Source organism: Haliotis rufescens, unplaced genomic scaffold, assembly GCF_023055435.1.
Source record: "Haliotis rufescens isolate VD_foot unplaced genomic scaffold, xgHalRufe1.0.p SCAF_3, whole genome shotgun sequence".
Classification (NCBI taxonomy): Eukaryota; Metazoa; Mollusca; class Gastropoda; order Lepetellida; family Haliotidae; genus Haliotis; species Haliotis rufescens.
In genome coordinates this window covers 4,012,009-4,033,659 of record NW_025964001.1, presented here as the reverse complement: position 1 = coordinate 4,033,659, position 21,651 = coordinate 4,012,009, and the positions used below count along the sequence as shown (strand labels likewise).

Genomic DNA, 21,651 nt, shown 5'->3' with positions numbered 1-21,651 from the left:
CACTCCTTCATTTTGTGATAGCAAAAGTAATCTCCCTTGAAGTGTTTACAAACACAACAGCATTAATGATATTGTTCAAGCAAGTATGGTGACAATATTTTATATATATGTTATTGATCAATTCGAATTGATTTGGATATGATTGACATAAGCTAGTGAGATTTATTTACGTTTCCAGTAAGTAAATTGCATTTTTTGCAACGAAATTTTGTTATTGCCAAAGCCAACATGTTATGACCTACATATCTTTAAGAATATATTATTGTTCCCCATTTTCAATGATCCTAGCTGTGAAGTCATGTCGTTTTCTTAAATCTGTTTGCATGTATGTAAATATTGCCTAAATTCTAAGATATGGTAAACATGTTAGATTGATTTAGTCTTATACTTAAATTGAAAATTTCATTTTAATGATGCACATTTGCAAGATAGAATTTGAGAAGGTTTGTCTCATCCTCTCAATAGAGGTAGACACCGGTTATCGGCTATTGTTTACAAGCAACGCTTCAGAACGGTGAACGTCCTGTCCCTTTGAGCTCCTGTAGATTTGAGTACTGGTATTTACCTGGAAACTGGACTTGACATTTTCATGTTTAGGTTTTGATATATTCAACCTTTGTCTTTTCTGCTAGAGACAGTGTCAGGCAGTATACCAAAGTCAAAGATGAACCCATTAGTAAAAAGCATGTGAGTATATGCACATAGTCGATTTATCATGCGGATATAAATTCCCTACTGATTAACACCAACATAATTAGGGCAATACGGATTCTTCTCTTTTATGTAAACCATGTTTCGTTTTTTAGCTCACCTGACAAGAAGCCAAATGAGCGTATGTCGTCGCCTGCTAGTTTGGGAAATGTTCATTTTTATTGACATTTGCTGCAGACTTGGGGCCGAATATCGGCCTTTACACAGGTCTAGATAAATCCCTGCATGGCACTTTTTTTCTGGCTTTTCTCTCTTTTTCTGGCTTTTCTCTCTTTTTGAACACACCTTGTACACTACTCTGCTGATTTAAACATTGTACCTTTAAGTAGAAAAAAATTCTCTTTTGTAGTAATTTTGTTATATTCATGAAACATGAGATATTTATAGAAATATAAAAGCTTTTTCCTTAGAAAACTGTGTGAATTTCAAAATCTTTTTAAAACTTTAATACGATAGTAGACACATCAATCTGGAAATTTTCAGGTCTTGTATTATTGAACCCTGTGTAACACCATGGTTACATGACAATGAAGAACTATGTTGTTGTCCTCCAGGTACCAGTTGAGGAATCATCAGAGAGTGAGGAAGAGGAGAATGCATTTCAACAGCTGATGTCATCCATTGGCCAGGGTGCATCTGCTAATGCCTACAAGTGTAAGCATTTTAAGACTAAGTCCATCATGCAAGAAAGTCTTTTCATAGCCCCAATGTTTGTTTGTTTATTTAACACCCAACTCAGCATTATTCCAGCTATCCGGCAGTCTGTAAATAATCAAGTCTGGACCAAACAATCCAGTGATTGACATCATGAGCATCGATCTAGGAAATTTGGATACAATGACATGCATCAACCAAGTCAGCGAGCCTGACCACCCGATCCTGTCAGATGCCTTTTACGACAAACACAGTCGCCATTACGGCAAGCATGGGTTGCTGAAGACCTAATCTACCCCGGAACTGTCATGTACATATTTGGCCTTAGTAGGGGTGCTTATTAAAATTTCAAGAGATTTATCTAGACCTGCTGAGAGGCCGAGAATGGACCTTAAGTCTACAGGAGGGGTGGTGAAAAAGACCCAGGTTCGATTCACCACATGGGTTCAATGTGTGAAGCCCATTTCTGGTGTCCCTCACCGTGATTATTGCTGGAACATTGATAAATGCGGCCTCAAACCATACTCACTCACTCACTCACTCCCTATGTCTACAGCAAATTTCAGTAAAAATTCCCCATGTGAAATTACAAATTTTCCCATTGATGTAATATGGTAGTAACTAATGTCATGGCTTTGGAGAAGTGACTTATATTTCACTGACCAATCTTTCCCGAATTGGCTCCCAAGGGCACTTAGCTTGGAACCCTGGGTGGAACTCTGGATAAATCTGGAAGTTGGTAATATGTTCGGACCTAATAGTGGATGATGATACCCAAGTTGATATCATTACATCAACTCTGTTGGCTATGGAACACATTTCAGTAAAGAAGATGAAACATCATCGCAACTCCTAATTATGGAGGTGGTCTAGTGGTAGAGCGTCCGCCCGGAGAGCGGAAGATCCAGGGTTCGATCCCCGGCTGCTTCATACCAAAAGACGTTAAAAGATGGTACTTGTTGTTACTCTGCCTGGCTTTAGGGGCTACAACAAGGACTGGTCGGCTCGGAGTCCATATACTGTGTCTAATACAAGCAGCATACACACACACACACATGCATGCACATCACTATATAAGTGCAATTATCTTGGACGCAACGTTAAACCCTATGTCACCTCACCTAATCTGATTATGAAGTGTGTGTAGTAAAGTGTCGAAACATACTATAAGAGACACCCACCAAACCTTTATGTATAGTCTGCATGAGGAATACGTCCTGCCTAGTATAATACTAAGGAGATCATGAGTGGGACAGTGGTATAATGTGCTGCAATTAGTTGTGCAGAGCCAGTCATGTCATCGTCTGTGTTTGGTTGTTCAAGTGCGAATGTTAACCTGATTTGGTTATTTGTCACACAATAGCAACGATTCCGCCTTTCACTGGTGTGGTAAATGTCACTCCTACATGCCAGTGTGACAAATTGGGACTCCACTCAGAACTTCTATGTCATAGTTAGTCAGTACTTCATTTAGGTTTTTTTATTAAACACTCCACTCCAGCTTAATAACGGTGGAAGAATCTACATCGAAACATCCTTATATGCAATAAACCAGACGTTATCCATAAAGTTGTATGTTTTTCTTACGTCATTTAACATGATTACATGCCATCAATGTCCAACTTGCAGCCTCTGAGGAAGAGGATGAGGAAGATAGTGATGACGCTGAGGATGATGGGGGAAGCAAAATGAATGACAAAGCTTCCGATGATGATGATGATGATGATGATGATGAAACTGAGGAGGATGGTAAAGATGAGAACGACAGTGATGACATTGAGGATGATGAGGAGAGCAAGATAGGTGATGACAGTTCTGTTGTTGATGATGATGATGATGATGATGATAACAATGGCCACTGTGACATAGACATACTCAAAGATGATGCAGCTGGCACTGATGATGATGATGGTGGTGATGATGATGATGATGATGAAGATATTGATGATGAGTCTTCTGACTCACAAGATATGGTTCAACAAAAGAATCATAAAAATCTCTGTGCAAAAGATAAAGAGAAGAAAGGTGTTTCTGTAGATAAACAACAGAAAGGAAAGAAACGAAAGCTTGAGACAGCACTTGCTGAAGATGAAGTAGAGCTGAATGAAGATGAAGAAGACGTGAGCAGAGATTCGGGTATGTTTCCATCTGATAATGTTCCTTACATTTTGTCACCTGGTGTTGTATAACATGAACCTGCTGGACTTGTTAAAGAATTAGCTCATAATGATGATCTTGAATGCAATGTTGTACCCCATTTCACCCCACCTCCAATTTTTGATGTAATGCCTCGAATCTGCAACTTTATTTTGCAAGATTAGAATCTGTATTGTGATGGCTATATGTTTCATTGTTCTATGGTTTTGTTTCCTAAAGATCCATTTGCTATCCATTTTGAGAGAGATCTGAGTGACACGGATGCAGAAACTTTGAGTCCAGACTGTGCCTGGGATAAGCGAGAACTGAAGGTGGGGTATTTGTGAATGTGGCAAGGACCCTGATATTACTAAGTGTATATAAATAATAACATAGGCCATTTCTACTGTGGCTTGGAGGAGATAAGCAAGACTATGTATACTGCATTTTGGAGGCAGTATAAAGTGGTACTATTTCTACCATGGTTTGGAGACGGAGCGATGGGGTTGGGAAAGTCTAAGAGTCTCGAACATGTACCATACAAAATGTCATTGAATGTTATTTGTGAAGTGTTGTTTCATCCATCAACGGAGATAAGTTTGTTCTTGTGCCACTATAGATGCAGAGATGACATTCTGCATGCATCATTAAGGGGCAAATTGTGTGTGTGTGTGTGGGGCAGATGTCCTGATACCGCTCAGGGATAAATATTAGCAATATAAATAGTCTGTTGTTATTTCCACTCCGGCATGCTCAAAGCACTATCATTACCCCAGTCACTGGACCAGTATGCACTTTAGAATCATTTTCAGCTCCCTGGGGAGTATACAACCCAAGTTTGAAATCCAGCATGGAGATTTAATATTTAACAGAGTTATGGCCCTTGTTTCTATTTAAACTCTATATAACTGGATTATAATTATGCCAGGATGGTGTGGATAGGGATCACTGTGTCTTGTTTTTAGTTCAGATTAATTCATTCACCAAGTGGTAAATGTCGAAGACCTGCATCAATTCAGGCTTTCCTCCCACATTAAGCTGGCATGCCGTGATATAACTGGAATACTGTTAAAAGCGGCATTAAACACAACACACTCACTCACTCAGATTAATTCAAATGTCTTTCTTGTCTCTTGCAGTATTAAAACGAGAAACACTTTTCTGATTCAGGTTGCAAATGTGGGTAAGGCTATCCTTCTCTCAAAGAACTGGAACCTACTTTCAAAAATGGAAACAACAAATTTCAAAGATCTTAGAAAACTTAAGGTGAGAGATTTTGTACAAATTTGAGATATTACTGAAAGTCCAGGATAAAGTGTACATGGTATAGATAATGTGATATAACATGGTGTAGATGATATGATATAACATGGTATAGATGATGTGATATAACCTGGTATAGATGATGTGATATAATATGTCATAGATAATATGATATAACATGGTATGGATGATGTGATATATAGAGAATACTACACTCATTCTCAATAGATACCATTTTTACGAAACGAGTGGACTTTCTATGGTATCTGACCGAGCATAGTTCACGAGTTTCATAAAAATGGTATTTAACGAAAATGAGTGTGGCCTTTTATTTATTACCCATGTTAAATATATATTTAGGTGTAAATACATAACAACAACAAACTGAAACCGGTTGCAAAATCTGGTTGCGCAGATATTGATATATGCCCAAATATGGGCATTGTTGACATTTCTGTGCATACGCATTAACAACATGTTCCTGCTGTTGTGTTTGCAAACATAACAGCACCGGCGCTCAAAATCCTTTTGGAAGAAAGTCTTCAACGTATGGTAATTCAAGCACAATGTTGTTAGTACGCAGAACACCTATAAGAAAATTTGAAAAGTCACATTTGTGCTGTGCTTTCAATATCGGACCAACAGTCTGTCACTCGCACTGCCATTTCCCGGCTGTGCAATCAAAATGGTTTGGTTTCCTTGATCTATCAGCTGAATTAATATCATGTCCGTACCATTTTGGAAGAGGGATTAATCAGGAATTCCTGTATCATTTTTCACTGGTCAGGTTTAACAGTTTCACTGTTTAAATATTAAAATTGTACAAATTTGATGAATGCTAACTTTGACATATTTTACAAAGCAAAAACCTGTTTGCTTATAGGTGAAGCAAACCCTCTGTAACCAGGTAGGGGAGACAAACCGCACCATGGTCCAGCCACCCACCCTCAAGGCTGCAGGTACACATGCTGGAGAACCAACCCTACTGTGGGAAGCAGACATAAAATCACTGTTGATGCTGTCAACACATATGACCTTCCTTTTTCATTATGTTTTAAGAGGCGATTAATAAGATTGGGTGGTCAGACTTTCTGACTTGGTTGATGCATGTCATCGTATCCCAATTGCGTTGATCGATGTTCATGATGTCAATCACTAGATTGTCTGGTCCAGATTCAATTATTTACAGACCGCCGTCATCTGGCTGGAATACTGCTCAGTGAGACGTTAAAACAAAAACGCCCAAAACCTTAGGGTCTTTTTCTATCATTTTCCACTACCAGGAAGTAGGACAAGGATGTAGGTTAGGGCTCCATCCTTCAGTACATGAATGAAACTTTGCATACATCACCAAGGGATAATATGTACAGGGTGCCTTACAGGCAGGGTCATTTTATGGACGGCGATATCCGGTAGATCAAGTTCGTAACCCCGCATCAAGAATTAATATTTTACAGAGTTATAGCCCTTGCCTTATATTTTTGGTTTCTGCTCCCAGAAGATCTGTCACCCCTCCAACAAGGGCTGTTCTCCCTGCTAAATGCTTACCAGGTATGTATCCATTATTGGCGTTCTAAGACCTGCATCACTTTTAGGCTTTGCTCCCACAAGATGACACGCTATGATATTGATATAACTGAAATACTGTTCAAAGTGGCATTACCGTATTCGACGTAATAAGCGCCCAGGGCGCTCTCAAAATTAGAAATAGAATATTACTTTGGTTGAAAAAACAGAGTTGAAAGATAAATTTTGTGGTTTATGCTATATACGACAGATGCATTTTTCCAGAATTTAATTGCCCATCATTAAGGGTGCATATAACCAACCCACGAGTGCGTATTATACACGAATAAATAAGTCTTGTGTACATTGATAAATCGGAAGGGGGGCTAATTGGGATTGTTCACTTGCCAATATATTAGCAAATATCGCCGTGGACGCTTATTAGAGCGGGGCGCTTATTATGTCGAATACGGTAATTCAAACTGACCAACACACTCACTCAGTGAGTTATTTCAGTTGACTCAAAGGTACTGTTTTGCTTTTGCCTGTATTCCTTCCCCTCGTCCTCTGAAACCCTGGTCCACAATAGGTCCTTGGCTGTGTGGAGTGGGTGGTCAGACTGGGTGACTTTGTCAATGCTCAAAACAATAGCAGAAGTATCCCGGGCTGTAGATCAGTGTGCATTCAGTTTTCATTCTCTTCTCCCTGGGGAGTATACAACCCAGGTTGTCTTGTGAGGTGGTAGAAGGTTAACAGTCATTACAATCTCATCCTACCGGGTACCCATTTCTACTGCTGGGTGAACAGGCATATTTCGAGCGAAGTCTCTTTGCTCCTGTTTTCAGTCACTGGTTTGTCTGTCCCAGACTTGCTGTATTACAGGCCTCGTTGCCATAGCTGGAACATTGGCTACTGCTGCATGAAACAAACATTCACAATCTGATGGGGGCGGTCGGGTAGCCTAGTGGTTAAAGCTTTCCCTCGTCATGCCGAAGACCCCTGTTCGAATCCAAATATGTGAAGCCCATTTCTGGTCTCCCCCGTTGTGATATTGCTGAAATATTGCTAAAAGCGGTGTAAAACCATATTCACTCACTCACTCACTCACTCACTCACTCACAGACTGATGGTGTAAAATGCCTCATGTGATGCATGTCATTGTATCCCAATTGTTAGATAGATGCTCATGATGTCAATCATTGGATTGCCTGGTCCAGATTTGATTTGACTGCCGCCATATAGCTGAAATATTGCTGAGTGCAGTGTTAAACAATAAACAAATAAATAATATCCAAACTGGCATTAATTGCTGGAGCCAAATTATTTTTTTTTCAAATCAAAAACTTTTCTTGACTGATTTCCAGACTGTATAATAGACCTGGAAACATAGTGTTGAGTCTGTTGACAGTGGCACATTAATCAGTATCATATGCAAAAAGAATTATACAAGGAAGGTTTTTTAGATATGAATATTTATTCTTTAGGATGTCTCCTTCTCTGAGCGGACACACAGTAACGGAGAGGAGGTTCGTCTTGTGTACTGCCTCCATGCCCTCAACCATGCCTTGAAGTGAGTTCCATTCTGCTCATCAGGTCAACTTTGGTTAGTGGCTGTTATTAAGATGCGGTCCTTAATGTGACACTTAATGGCACCACATTGTATACAATGTTGTCCTCTTTCATTGCAGACCCGTAAAGATCCGGGTTAGAATAGGTCTTCAGCAACCCATGGTTGCCGTAAAAGGCGTCCATGCTTGTTGTAAGAGACGAGTAACATGATTGGGTGGTCAGGCTTGCTGACTTGGTTGATGCATGTCATCATATCCCAATTGCTTAGATCGATGCTCATGATGTCAATCACTGGATTGTCTGGTCTAGACTCGATTACTTACAGACCGCCGTCATATAGCTGGAATATTGCTGAGTGTAGCGTTAAACAACAACAAAAAAACAAAATCTTTCATTTCAAGCCTAAGCCAATCCTGAATACACTGGTTTCGAATTCAGATCTGTTTCAAATATACTCGTTCATCTGTGGTGCTTGTGGGTCATACCAAAGCTGTAATTATCTACGACGTGTCCTCTTGGAGGCCTCCCTAATTAAGCTGACATTCTTTGATATTACAGAAATACTGTTCAAAGTGATGCTGAAGCCAATTTACTCTCTTATCAAATTGTTTTTGAAAAAAACCAAACAAACAAAGTCGACAGACAGCTTTGTAAGTCTGGTCCCCATTCCAAAAGACCGTAAAGCCTAACAGATGTTTCCCCTCAAGTGGAGGAGGTAAACTGGTGGTTGTGCTGAGGTTGCTGCTCAGAGAGAGCAGCATTCTTTCATGTAACCGAAACCCAGAGAGCCATCAATGTAATGAATTTTTGTATTTTTCTTCAGTTTAATCATTTCTGTCATGACTTGTGCTATTTACCTTTAGTGTTCTCCTGAGATCATGTACAAGCAAGCGTTGTCTTTTCCAGGACTCGAACACGAGTGGTCAGTCATAATACCAAGATGAAGTCGAAACAGAAAATTGATACTGAGTAAGTACAATATTGACTGGGTGATAACTGAAAATTAGCAGATAACAAATAATAATAAGAACTATGGAATTCAGGATATCTTTTTATTCGACTGGTATTTTTTGTGTTTGGTTTAAACACTCTTGTGTAAAACAATTTAAAGCAATAGAATTTTTCCGTAAAACATGTACAACAACAATCACTCACACTTCACTCAAGATCGTGAACTAATGAGCCAACAATGTAATTTGAGTAGTGGTAAGATAGCCTAGTGGTTTCAGCGTTAGAAATTAGCGCTAGTCCTATAGTCCTTGCCAAACTGCCCCATAATTAGGGTATCATAAGGACTAGTAGACATTTGCCATGTTTGAGGGTTTTGATATATGTTATCATTATAAGGACTCGTGGACTAATACTGTTAGTTTCTCACGCTGTGGTTTATGCTTTCAATATTGCTGTGAAGACACAGGCTCTATTCCCCAAATGGTGCATTATGGAATGTGTGTCCCCTGCTGTGATATAGCAGGAATATTGTAAGAAGATGTCTAAAACCATCCCCTTGAATAAAGATTTTCTGTGATTCATTAAGAGGTGTGGTGAAATTTGGTTAACATGGCGTTCAAGATTATTGCACTTAATAACGGTTCATGGTGTGTGTGAGTGGCTGCTTGTACTAGTCCGGACTATTGCCGGTTGTATAGTGCTAGCCCACTGAGATAACATGCCGCTGTTTTAACATGAATACCCCACTCAGGCACAGTATGCTGACTCCGAGCCAACCAGTCCTTGTTTTATTCCCTTAATGCCAAACACAAGGCAGGTTAACAATAAGTACTATCATTTAATATCTTTTGGTATGATGTGGCCGGGTATTGAACCACCAACCTTTCAGTCACTGGGCAGACACTCTGTCCGCTAGACCATGGGAGTGGTTGATTCATAAAAACCCTGACACTAGCATCTAAATATTGTAACTTTCTCAAAACTGCTTACATTAAACAGTACTATATTCCTGACAACTAATCACTGTCCAAATACAATGCCGTGAACTTCTACCGAATTCAACAGAAACCATGTAATATAGTTACTATCATTGTTTAACAATAAAATACGCTGCCATGTAACAATTGCTTCTTCTCCATCTCCAGCGACTACCGCGACCAGGGTCTGACCAGGCCCAAGGTGCTGATGGTGCTGCCGTTCCGCGAGTCGGCCCTCCGAGTGGTCAACATCATGTCCAGCTTGTTGGCTCCCGCAGAACAGGTAATGTGCTGCCCGGTGGACTGGCAACATTTTACCCAGCAAAATACATTGTTTCAGATTTTATGGAAGTTGATAATTACAGAAGATAACAAGTACTAATGTTATCTTATTGCTGTGTGTTGTAGGACAGTATTATTTTAATGGCACTGTTCCTTTTCATTTTTGAAAAATTATAGGATGACTTATGGCTGTAATTATTAGATAAGATCTTCATTGTTACAATGAGTATCTGTTGGGGAAAAATGTTCTTCTGTCAGAGATTAAACTATGTCTATAACGCACATGCTTTTGTCAAACTTACGGATATGACAAACATATGTTTTAGTCTGTTTTCAGTCGTACAAATGGGTATCTCTCATACCCTCACGTCTAGTCGCACGTTTAAGAGGAAGCCAGAAGCTGGAATGTAAACATTAAACTTGTTTCCGTCCGGTTGCGCACGCACCTCCCTATGACATGTCACAAATCTCTCAGCGCGCCTCTGAGCTGGTCGCTCGAGAAAGTCTTTCGCGGTAGATTATCGCTTATCTACAGTCGGTCCGTATCTCGTTCTTCCAACGACGATAGGGACGTCGTGCAGGACGACAGTGGACACAGAAGTCGTTCCCGATTACGTCGGGACGACAGGTCGAGTGCCTCGTCGAGAGACAGTACACGACACGTGGGCGTTTATCGCCATCGTGGTCGTCGTAGGTACGATTCGGACGATAACTACGATGGGGATCGTAGTACTTCTACAGTTAGAGATCGTAGCCCTCGTCCCCACGGGGACGTGGGACGTTCTCGCAGGGAGAGTTTGGGGGTTCAGCGTCGTAGTGAAGATAGTGACAGAACGACGACCTCGTCTCACTTTCATATCGACCCGGCTTTGATAGCCCAGATCACGGCGGCGGTTCTCGCCTCGACGGCGTCGACCAAGAAGGACACGACTACGTCGGGGGTCCATGGCCCGTCAACTAGTACACCAGCTCCTTCATCTACGCCTCCACAATCGACGTCGACGATGGATTGTGACGACAGCCCTCCTAGGCCTCCCAAAGACATTGAGTTGTTTGCTTGGCTATCTAACTTTCTACCTGAGTTATCACAAGACGATGACAAACCGACGCGTGCGGGCTTTAAGGTCGGAGATACACCACAGTCTCTTCAGTTTTCTCCTCCCGATATCTTCAGAGCCATGGCTCACGATATGGACCAGAACTTTGCCTCTGCTCTGCCTGGACAGAGCTTCTGCAAGCCGCCTGGTCGATTTCGTTACCCGATCTATGGCATGCCGTTTTCGTCACCCATGACTAGGGATTTGGATTGGGGGCTACTCTTCAAGAAACCAGCGCCCTCCAAAATTCTTGTTGAAGACAGGCATTTGGAATCCATGGACTCTGCTGTTCGTCACCAGCTACAACCGCTTGCTATCCCTCAGCTCTCTGCGTCGGATGATATTACCGAACGACTTCCTCGTCTCGATAGACCTTCAGGACGCGTATCTACATGTACCAATAGCTTCCGAGTTCCAGAAGTACCTCCGATTCGAATACCAAGGTATTCATTACCAGTGGGCGGCCCTCCCGTTTGGAATTTCTACGGCCCCGTGCATTTTCACACGGATCATGAAGACGGTCGTAGAATGGCTCCATCGGCAGGCGATCAGGGTGGCCTTCTACCTAGACGACGGGCTCCAAGCTCACCAATTCACAGAAGCCCTTCAAGAAGAGTTGGCGACCACCCTGAGTCTACTACGGTACCTCGGGTGGATCGTCAACTTTCAAAAGTCGGACTTGGTACCAACTCGGGATCTACAGTACATTGGGATACGCTTCCAGACGGGAGTCAATCTGGTCATGGTACCTCAAGACCGTTGGGACAAGATTGTCAGCAGCGTTCCGAGACTTCTACATGCCCCGGCGTCGGTGCACACGTGGCAGGAAGTCCTCGGTCTGTTGACATCGGCCCAAGACCTGACTCGTCGAGGTCGTCTTCAACTTCGTCCGCTGCAGAGATTGCTGTACCCCCACCTGGAGTTTCCCAATCTCCTGGTTCCACTTCCGGCGCAGCTACGTTGTCATCTGGAGTGGTGGCTCCAGCCGTCGAACGTTTGCGAAGGCGTCTTTATGAGCGAGCCTCCGTTCATACTACACCTATTCGTAGACGCGTCATTGGAAGGCTGGGGAGCACACTTCGGGGACGACCAAGCGGCCGGGCTGTGGTCGCCAGTAGAAAAGGTCCTCCACATCAACTGCCTCGAGATGGAAGCAGTGATTCGGGCGGTCGAGTTCTGGAAACTTCGACTCCGTCGGAAACGGCTGATGATACAGTCGGACAACTCCACAGTCGTCCACTGCGTCAACAAACAGGGAACGACTCGGTCGGCGGCCCTTCTGGACTGGACATTCAGGTTCTTCGCCCTCGTCGACGACTTGGACATGGGCGTACGCACCCGTCACATCCCGGGGGCCAAGAATGTGATAGCCGACGCCCTGTCGAGACCATCGAGGCCGTCTCCCACGGAGTGGATGATCCATCCGACAGTCTTTCATCCGCTGACAGATCGACTCTGGTTGCCCCAAGTAGATCTCTTTGCAACTCGGTACAACAACCACCTCCCTCGATTCGTGTCGCCGGTTCCAGACCCACGGGCATGGGACCACGACTCTCTAGCGATATCGTGGGAGGGTCTAGACGCTTACGCGTTTCCGCCAACGGTGCTGTTACCATCGATACTGGTGAAAGTTCGTCAAACGGCCAACCTACGTCTGCTTTTGGTCGCGCCTTATTGGCCGGCCAGAACGTGGTTCCCGGAACTTCTTCAGATAATCGATCAACCACCGTTCCTGTTGCCAGATCGAGACGACCTCCTTCTTCATCCTCACACCGACAACTTGCATCCGGGGATAAAGAACTTCCAGCTTCACGCCTGGGTTTGCTTAAGACCTCGTTAATGAAGAAAGGCTATTCGGCTAAAGCGGCAGCGCTTGTCTCGTCGGCACATCGAGTTACGACTCCTAAGCTGTACGATGACAAGTGGACCACTTTCTCCATTTTCGCCAGGTCTCATGGCTTCAACCCGGCGGTAGCGACCCCACCACAGGTGGCGGAGTTCCTAGTCTCTCTTCGGTCATCTCGATGTCTGAAAGGATCGACGATCTCGACATATCTGGCAGCTTTGGCTTCGGTGGTGCCGTCTCCTACGGGCGACAAGCTCACTAAAGTACCGGAGTTGCAGAAGATTCTACGTGCCTTCTTGGTTGAAGATCAGTCACGTAAATTCCGACCGCCGGCCTGGGACCTCGATGTCGTTCTGCGCAACCTGTCTAGTCATGCTTACGAGCCTCTCGATCAGGTCGCGTTCGACTTATTGTCTCAGAAAACGGCTTTCCTTCTCTCGCTGGCTACGGCTGCGAGAATTTCGGAAATACATGCCATTGACGTCGGTCGGATTACGTTCGATCAGCGTAACCATGGCAACGTCCATCTTGGTCTCAGATGGGACTTTTTAGCGAAAAATCAACTTCCTGGGCAAGATCCGAGAATATTCCACATTCCTTCCTTGTCTGCCATTATGGGCCCTCATGATCACGCTGATCTCACCTTGTGCCCAGTTTGTGCGCTTCGTATTTACCTGCAGCGTTCTGAACAGCGACGACAACATTTTCGACGGCTGTTCATACCGCTCTCAACCAATGCAAAGAAAGAGATTACACGTAATACTCTCTCATTTTGGTTGAGAGCGGTAATTCTCAGAGCTTACGAGGCGCAAGGACTCGCACCTCCCACCTCCTCTCATCCGCACGAAGTTCGAGCCATCGCTTCAACATTAGCACTCCACAGTAATTGTTCGCTACAAGCTATTATGGAGGGCTGCTTTTGGAGATCTACTTCAGTGTTTGCTTCGCATTATCTTAGAGATATCTCCACAGAAGATGTTGAAGGACTCAAACAGTTTGGTCCACTCGTGGTGGCACAACAGATCTCTCAGAAAAGACAGTGAATTTGTGTTTTATTCACTTTGGAGTTTTTGCTCGACACTTCGTGACATATAACAGGTTACAATAAAAGCTGTTGGTGAATGTACGCATTCTTATGTTTTTTTGTTGCGTGTAGTACTTCTGTTTTTTATTATGGTTATTCGGTGTATGCATCGTCTTCCCATACATTGTAATACTGCTCGTATTTTTTAGTTACCTTGTCTACGGCGAGTTGTTCTGTAACTAAATTATACGCCGACCACACTTCGATCGCAATTCAACTGACGTGTGCAGTTGTCCTGTCGCTTCGATAATTAGTTGTGAGTCGAAGAGCATTAAACATGCTGTTTTAGTTACCTTGTATACTGCGAGTTGCTCTGTAACTAAACTATTCGTCAACCACACTTCGATCGCTGTTCAACTGACGCGTGCAGTTGACCTATCGCATCGATAATTAGTTGTGTGTCGAAGAGCATTAACCATGCTGTGCGTTCGTGATAAACAACTTGTCTCGTCCGTGCATCTGGTCGAATGTTCTATTGTCACTACAGGGGTGAGGAACTTGGTACATTCGACGTGAAAGTGGTCACTGCCTGATTACTTTCCCGACCCTCCTTCCAGTGTTCCGTCGAATTCTACCCATTTGTACGACTGAAACAGACTAAAACATGGGTTTTTCAGATTAAAAACGATGTTTTATTGGTCTGTTTTCAGTCGTACGTTCCCACCCAGCCATCCCCACAGGGAAGTAATCCAGTCCAGTCCTGCTTGATGGCTTATTCTTCGAGATTTGTGACATGTCATAGGGAGGTGCGTGCGCAACCGGACGGAAACAAGTTTAATGTTTACATTCCAGCTTCTGGCTTCCTCTTAAACGTGCGACTAGACGTGAGGGTATGAGAGATACCCATTTGTACGACTGAAAACAGACCAATAAAACATCGTTTTTAATCTGAAAAACCCATTTTTTTGTCCTGTCCATTTGTGTATATATGCTGTATATATGCTTATAGCAAATTACGGTTTTAACAAACTAAAATTAGTGGTCCCTTTGAGTCCGTTATAACCATAATTTACAGTGCTTCTGTCTCGTTCATCAAATAACAGGCACAGAGTTCATATCCCCAAATCACTGAATATCCCTTACAAAACTTAAGTGGTATATTTATTTCTGCAGTTATTGAGTGTTTGAGTTTGCGTTAGAGTGTGCATCCTGATGTCCCAGCCGGAAGCATCTCTGATAGAACAGCAGTGGCTGATCATTGGAATGTCTCAATAGCAGTGGGGTAGCTCAGTGGTGTTGTGTTGAGGGGTTGTGTTGTGGGTGGCCAGTGTTAGCCCTGTGCTGTTGTGTTGTGTGAGGTCAGTGTTAGCTCACTGGTGTTGTGTTGTGTTGTGGGAGGCAAGTGTTAGCTCAGTGGTGTTGTGTTGTGTGAGGTCAGTGTTAGCCCTGTGGTGTTGTGTTGTGTGAGGTCAGTGTTAGCCCTGTGGTGTTGTGTTGTGTGAGGTCAGTGTTAGCCCTGTGGTGTTGTGTTGTGTGAGGCCAGTGTTAGCCCTGTGGTGTTGTGTTGTGTGAGGTCAGTGTTAGCCCTGTGGTGTTGTGTTGTGGGAGGCCAGTGTTAGCTCAGTGGTGTTGTGTTGTGTTGTGGGAGGCCAGTGTTAGCTCAGTGGTGTTGTGTTGTGTTGTGGGAGGCAAGTGTTAGCTCAGTGGTGTTGTGTTGTGTGAGGTCAGTGTTAGCCCTGTGGTGTTGTGTTGTGTGAGGTCAGTGTTAGCCCTGTGGTGTTGTGTTGTGTGAGGTCAGTGTTAGCCCTGTGGTGTTGTGTGAGGTCAGTGTTAGCCCTGTAGTGTTGTGTTATGTGAGGTCATAGTTAGCCCTGTGGTGTTGTGTTGTGGGAGGCCAGTGTTAGCTCAGTGGTGTTGTGTTGTGGGAGGCAAGTCTTAGCTCAGTGGTGTTGTGTTGTGTGAGGTCAGTGTTAGCCCTGTGGTGTTGTGTTGTGTGAGGTCAGTGTTAGCCCTGTGGTGTTGTGTTGTGTGAGGTCAGTGTTAGCCCTGTGGTGTTGTGTTGTGTGAGGTCAGTGTTAGCCCTTTGGTGTTGTGTTGTGTGAGGTCAGTGTTAGCCCTGTGGTGTTGTGTGAGGTCAGTGTTAGCCCTGTGGTGTTGTGTTATGTGAGGTCATAGTTAGCCCTGTGGTGTTGTGTTGTGTGAGGCCAGTGTGAGACCTATGGTGTTGTGTTGTGTGGGGTTGATAATAGATAGCCCTGTGGTGTTACGTTGTATGGGGTTAATATTGGCTCAGTGGTGTTGTGTAGGGTTAATATCAGCCCTGTGGTGTTGTGTTGTGTAGGGTTAAAATTGGTCCAGTTGTTTTGTATTGTGTAGGGTTAGCCTATGGGGCGGTGTAGCGTTCTGTATCATCCCCGTGGTGTTGTGTTGTCAGGTGATGGTGAGCAGCAAGAAGAGGTTCAAGTCTGAGTATGGGGCAGAAGATGAAGACAACTACAGAAAGGGCCTTAAACCAGGTAGGATTCCCTTCACAGGACATTCACCTGCAACACCATCCCAGGACACCCTGGAACACCAGGACACCATACTCCGTGACACTGGTTATTCCCGGAAATAGAGATAGATAGGTCATTGGACCCTGGTCATGTATGAACACCCTAGAATTACTACTCTATTAAGTGTATTGTGTGCTTTATGAAGGCAGTAATGTAAGTGTTTTATGTTGTCAGATAATTATTGACTTTTTCTCTGGAACAAAGTACTGTAGGTTTGTAATATTGTTTGCAGAGGACTTTGAGTCATTGTTCACCGGAAACAATGATGACCATTTTCGCCTGGGAATATCAGTGTCCAAGCGGTCCCTCAAGCTCTACATGCCATTCTACCAGTCCGACATCATCCTGGCGTCACCACTTGGTCTTCGGACCATCATCGGAGCAGAGGGGTAGGTATTCTTCATCCTTGCTGCTCTCTCGGGTCGCCAAACAATCACAGTATCTACCACCCCTGCATCAACTCTGTCCCTCTCCTGGGGCTGAGGGGTAACATCACCATTCCCCCTCCCCTTGACCCCAACACAACTCATGAGCTGCCCTCACCCTGTCCCTCCCTTGGACCCCCACACATCTCATGAGCTGCCATCACCCTGTCCTGCCCCTTGACCCCCACACATCTCATGAGCTGCCCTTACCCTGTCCCTCCCCTTGACCCCCATAAATCTCATGAGCTGCCCTCACCCTGTCCCTCCCTTGGACCCCCACACATCTCATGAGCTGCCCTCACTCTTTCCCTCCCCTTGACCCCCATAAATCTCATGAGCTGCCCTCACCCTGTCCCTCCCTTGGACCCCAACACAACTCATGAGCTGCCCTCACCCTGTCCCTCCCCTTGACCCCCACACATCTTATGAGCTGCCCTCACCCTGTCCTTCCCCTTGACCCCCACACATCTCATGAGCTGCCCTCACCCTGTCCCTCCCCTTGACCCCCACACATCTCATGAGCTGCCCTCACCCTGTCCCTCCCCTTGACCCCCACACATCTCATGAGCTGCCCTCACCCTGTCCTTCCCCTTGACCCCCACACATCTCATGAGCTGCCCTCACCCTGTCCCTCCCCTTGACCCCCACACATCTCATGAGCTGCCCTCACCCTGTCCCTCCCCTTGACCCCCACACATCTCATGAGCTGCCCTCACCCTGTCCCTCCCCTTGACCCCCACACATCTCATGAGCTGCCCTCACCCTGTCCCTCCCCTTGACCCCCACACATCTCATGAGCTGCCCTCACCCTGTCCTTCCCCTTGGCCCCCACACATCTCATGAGCTGCCCTCACCCTGTCCTGCCCCTTGACCCCCACACATCTCATGAGCTGCCCTCACCCTGTCCCTCCCCTTGACCCCCACACATCTCATGAGCTACCCTCACCCTGTCCCTCCCCTTGACCCCCACACATCTCATGAGCTACCCTCACCCTGTCCCTCTCCTGGGACTGAGGGTTACACCACCATTTCTCTCCTCCTCCATCCCCCCCATGATGTACCCTCTCTTCCGCTCCCCTGGGGCTGAGGGGTACCATCACCATTTCCCCTCCCCTTGGCCCCCACACATCTCATGAGCCGCCCTCACCCTTCCTCTTCCCTGGGGCTGAGGGGTGACTTCAACCTTGCCTCTGCATTGTGTCTTGGTGGGGATACATACTTGACCTCATTGTCTCACCTTACCTCATTGTCTCAACGCTCCCTGTTTGCTTGACCTTCGTGAGAACTGAAAGTAAAATGATGCTCTCAGTAGTTGTCAGTGTTACTCTCACTATTCATGATAATACATGAAGGTTTTCCATCTTTCAGAGAGAAAGACCGTGACTATGACTTCTTGTCCTCCATTGAGCTACTCATCCTGGACCAGGCAGATGTCTTCCTCATGCAGAACTGGGACCATATCTTGGTAGGCTATATACAGGATATAGAATGTCTTCCTCATGCAGAACTGGGACCATATCTTGGTAGGCTATATACAGGATATAGAATGTCTTCCTCATGCAGAACTGGGACCATATCTTGGTAGGCTATATACAGGATATAGAATGTCTTCCTCATGCAGAACTGGGACCATATCTTGGTAGGCTATATACAGGATATAGAATGTCTTCCTCATGCAGAACTGGGACCATATCTTGGTAGGTCTATATATAGGTTATACCATGCCATTCTCATTCAGAACTGGAACCATATCTTGGTAGGTCTATATATAGGTTATACCATGCCATTCTCATTCAGAACTGGAACCATATCTTGGTAGGCACATATAGGTTATACCATGCCATTCTCATGCTTTGTTACCCTAAAAACTGTTGGAATTCTTTAATCCCAACAAACAAATATACGATTATTTGTTCATATATTTTGGGGGAGAATTGTTCTATGGAATATTATCATGTAATTCATATTGGGTACCATAAAGAATTCTTGTAGGAACTAGACAGTTTTCCTGTACTGGTCCTGATGATGTGTACGTTGTTTGGTCACAGCACCTGTTCAAGCACCTGCACCTGCAGCCCAAGGAGAGCCATGACGTGGACTTCTCCCGAGTTCGGATGTGGACTCTCAGTGGATGGTATGTAGCCCCTGTATAGAAATGACAATCATCATCCTCATGTCATAACCCAGTGTTATGGAGTCCAAGCCCAGCCCAGGTTCTCAGTGCCTCGGCTTGTCAGAAAACCAGGCGGTTACCTTTTTGACCCTCCTTCTTTTCTGGCAAATTGTTGCGAGTACTGCCTACCACTCGTTACCTGACCCGAACTATATTCAGCCTTCCAAAATTTGCACCAGTCTGCTAGCCAAAGACTACCACTTTGTGCCAAGGACAAGTATAAATACAATGATGGTAGTCTGCATTGACTAGTAGCATTTGAGAGCTATAATTCTTAACCAGCTCTCAAGTCTTCAATTTAGCTAATGAATATGAAATTGGAATTGAATAGAAGTGACAGAAAATGTAAAGATTGTAAACATTTTTTTCTTGTTCAAGTAGGACTAGCTACAAACTCAAAATATACAAAATTATGGTTTCCACTAGTCCACTGGACTAAACTTAAAAATAGAAGAATTAATATTAAAGGTTTTATGAATATTTCCATGCTGAATAGAGCCATAGAAGTTTACCTTGTCTCATGGCTAATATTGGAAATCAAATGGTGGCAATAGTTCTTGGAGCATCTTCCTGAGGCACGGGTATTAACTGACTACTAAAGTCCAGTTTCCACTTTTGCCGAAACTATGCTGGACTTTCATGGCTTGATCATAGCGCCACCAGTGGCAATTACGAGTTATGTCCCTTCTATTGACCTATCAGATTCCACCTCTCACATCACTTGCATTTGCTTCAAACAAAATACGGCTCCCAGTCAAGACAATCTGATCAATAATCAAGATCAGTATTGTTGGTAACATTCCTTACCTGGCGAAGTGCATCAAATCATATGAGCACCCCGATTAAAAACATGGAGGATTTGGAAAATATCTGTTGACGCCCAATTGAGGGTACACATGATTTGCAAATCCTGCAGTCGATCAAAATCTGTATTTTGAAATCCATGTTGTTTATGCACTTGATGTTTAGTTCATTGCACAATTTTTATTGGACAATGCATAGACTCGTCGAGCCAAAATGTCACTCTGGAATTCCAGCCTAGTTTGGCAAGGGTAGAAACATTACAGTCAGTTAACTCCCTTGCCTCTGAAAGATGCTGCTGGGAGCGGATAGTGCCAATCATGCCTGCTGCCATGATAAAATCATGATAAAATCATTGTGACTGAAGCTGAAGGGAGCCTTGGTGATTCTTCATCTCTGCTATTCTCGGCCATGACGGAACTGTTTTATTGTATTCCAGGTCTCACCTGTACCGACAGTCTCTCATCTTCAGTGCAGCGCCCACTCCAGAGATCAATGCCGTCTTCAACAAATATTGTCATAGTATCCTTGTTTAAAATGCACACATGATTTTCTTGACGGAAGGACCTGGATCTTAGAGTGCCATATCCTTAGAGCAGTAGATAAATATTTTTCAAGGAATGGCCAGTTTGTATTTAAATTTTTCATTGTTAAGGATTTTAAGAACCTGTATCATTTTTATGAGGGCACCCAGACCAGGATTAAGAGGCTCAAATTACCTACCTTTTCACCAGCTGATATTTTACACTGTCTTCCATGTTTTGTGATGGGGACTATTTTCTAATATTTAATATTTTTTTAAATATTTTGAATGATCATTTTGATATCCTGTGAATCCTTGTTTGGAAAAAACGTATGTTCCTTGTACTGACAACGTTGAATATGTGTGTCACTTTTAGAGCAAAACAGGATAAGCATTTTTAAGGCTTTTTCAAGGGCTACAAATCTAATATGTATGTTTTAGTCTGTTTTCAGTCGTACAAATGGGTATCTCTCATACCCTTTAAGAGGAAGCCAGAAGCTGGAATGTAAACATTAAACTTGTTTCCGTCCGTTTGCGCACACACCTCCCTATGACATGTCACAAATCTCTCAGTGCGCCTCTGCGCTGGTCGCTCGAGAAAGTCTTTCGCGGTAGACTGCTAGTTTGTATTCTACTAGTACTTATCGCTTATCTACAGTTGTTCTAATAAAGTAATAATATGTCTTACCTGTAGACTCCTGGAATGTAATCCTTGGTAATCCATTGTTTGTGTTCAACGCGTGTTTCGCTGTTTGACAGTGATTCTACACGTGGAAAACTGTCTAAAGTAGACCCTCACAAGAATTGTCCTTCCTGCATCATTAAGGACGGGTTTTCAACGTGTTCGTGGAATAAACCTTGTAAAGAATGTGAGAACTTCTCTTCAATAAACTTTAACTTGTATCTTCGTGCGTTGGCGAAGCGGGCCGCTGACCAGCACTACAAGCAGAGAAGGTCATCGGTTGGATCCTTGGACTCTGCACCTCCACATCAGGCCCTGGGGGTGGCGAGTCGACCACACCTCAGAAATCAGTTGATAAAGACCCGCCTCAGTCAACTTCAGTTTTCGACAAGACACGTGACCGTTCGCCTGCTGATGGTACTACCCGCACGACTGATCTTCGTCATTCGGTTGATCGAGAGCGTCACTCAGCCTCC

General features: G+C 44.1%; 1 protein-coding gene across 3 annotated transcripts in view; it reads left to right on the top strand.

Moving 5' to 3' along the window:
- The window catches only part of LOC124131864 (U3 small nucleolar RNA-associated protein 25 homolog), a 35,515-nt gene that overhangs the window by 255 nt on the left and 13,609 nt on the right, over window positions 1-21,651 (top strand). The window contains exons 1-16 of one of the 3 annotated variants that reach the window (XM_046495365.2): window positions 41-83; window positions 633-687; window positions 1,266-1,365; window positions 2,995-3,501; window positions 3,742-3,833; window positions 4,672-4,767; window positions 5,648-5,723; window positions 6,263-6,315; window positions 7,755-7,840; window positions 8,746-8,808; window positions 9,936-10,050; window positions 16,451-16,532; window positions 16,804-16,960; window positions 18,365-18,461; window positions 19,045-19,130; window positions 20,410-20,492. In XM_046495365.2, coding sequence (XP_046351321.2) covers window positions 1,323-1,365; window positions 2,995-3,501; window positions 3,742-3,833; window positions 4,672-4,767; window positions 5,648-5,723; window positions 6,263-6,315; window positions 7,755-7,840; window positions 8,746-8,808; window positions 9,936-10,050; window positions 16,451-16,532; window positions 16,804-16,960; window positions 18,365-18,461; window positions 19,045-19,130; window positions 20,410-20,492 — 1,636 coding nt within the window. In that variant the 5' untranslated portion in view covers window positions 41-83; window positions 633-687; window positions 1,266-1,322. Of the gene's footprint in view, window positions 1-40; window positions 84-632; window positions 688-1,265; window positions 1,366-2,994; window positions 3,502-3,741; window positions 3,834-4,671; window positions 4,768-5,647; window positions 5,724-6,262; window positions 6,316-7,754; window positions 7,841-8,745; window positions 8,809-9,935; window positions 10,051-16,450; window positions 16,533-16,803; window positions 16,961-18,364; window positions 18,462-19,044; window positions 19,131-20,409; window positions 20,493-21,651 lie in introns of those variants that run through there. The other 2 variants (XM_046495364.2, XM_046495363.2) reach the window with 2 other exon arrangements.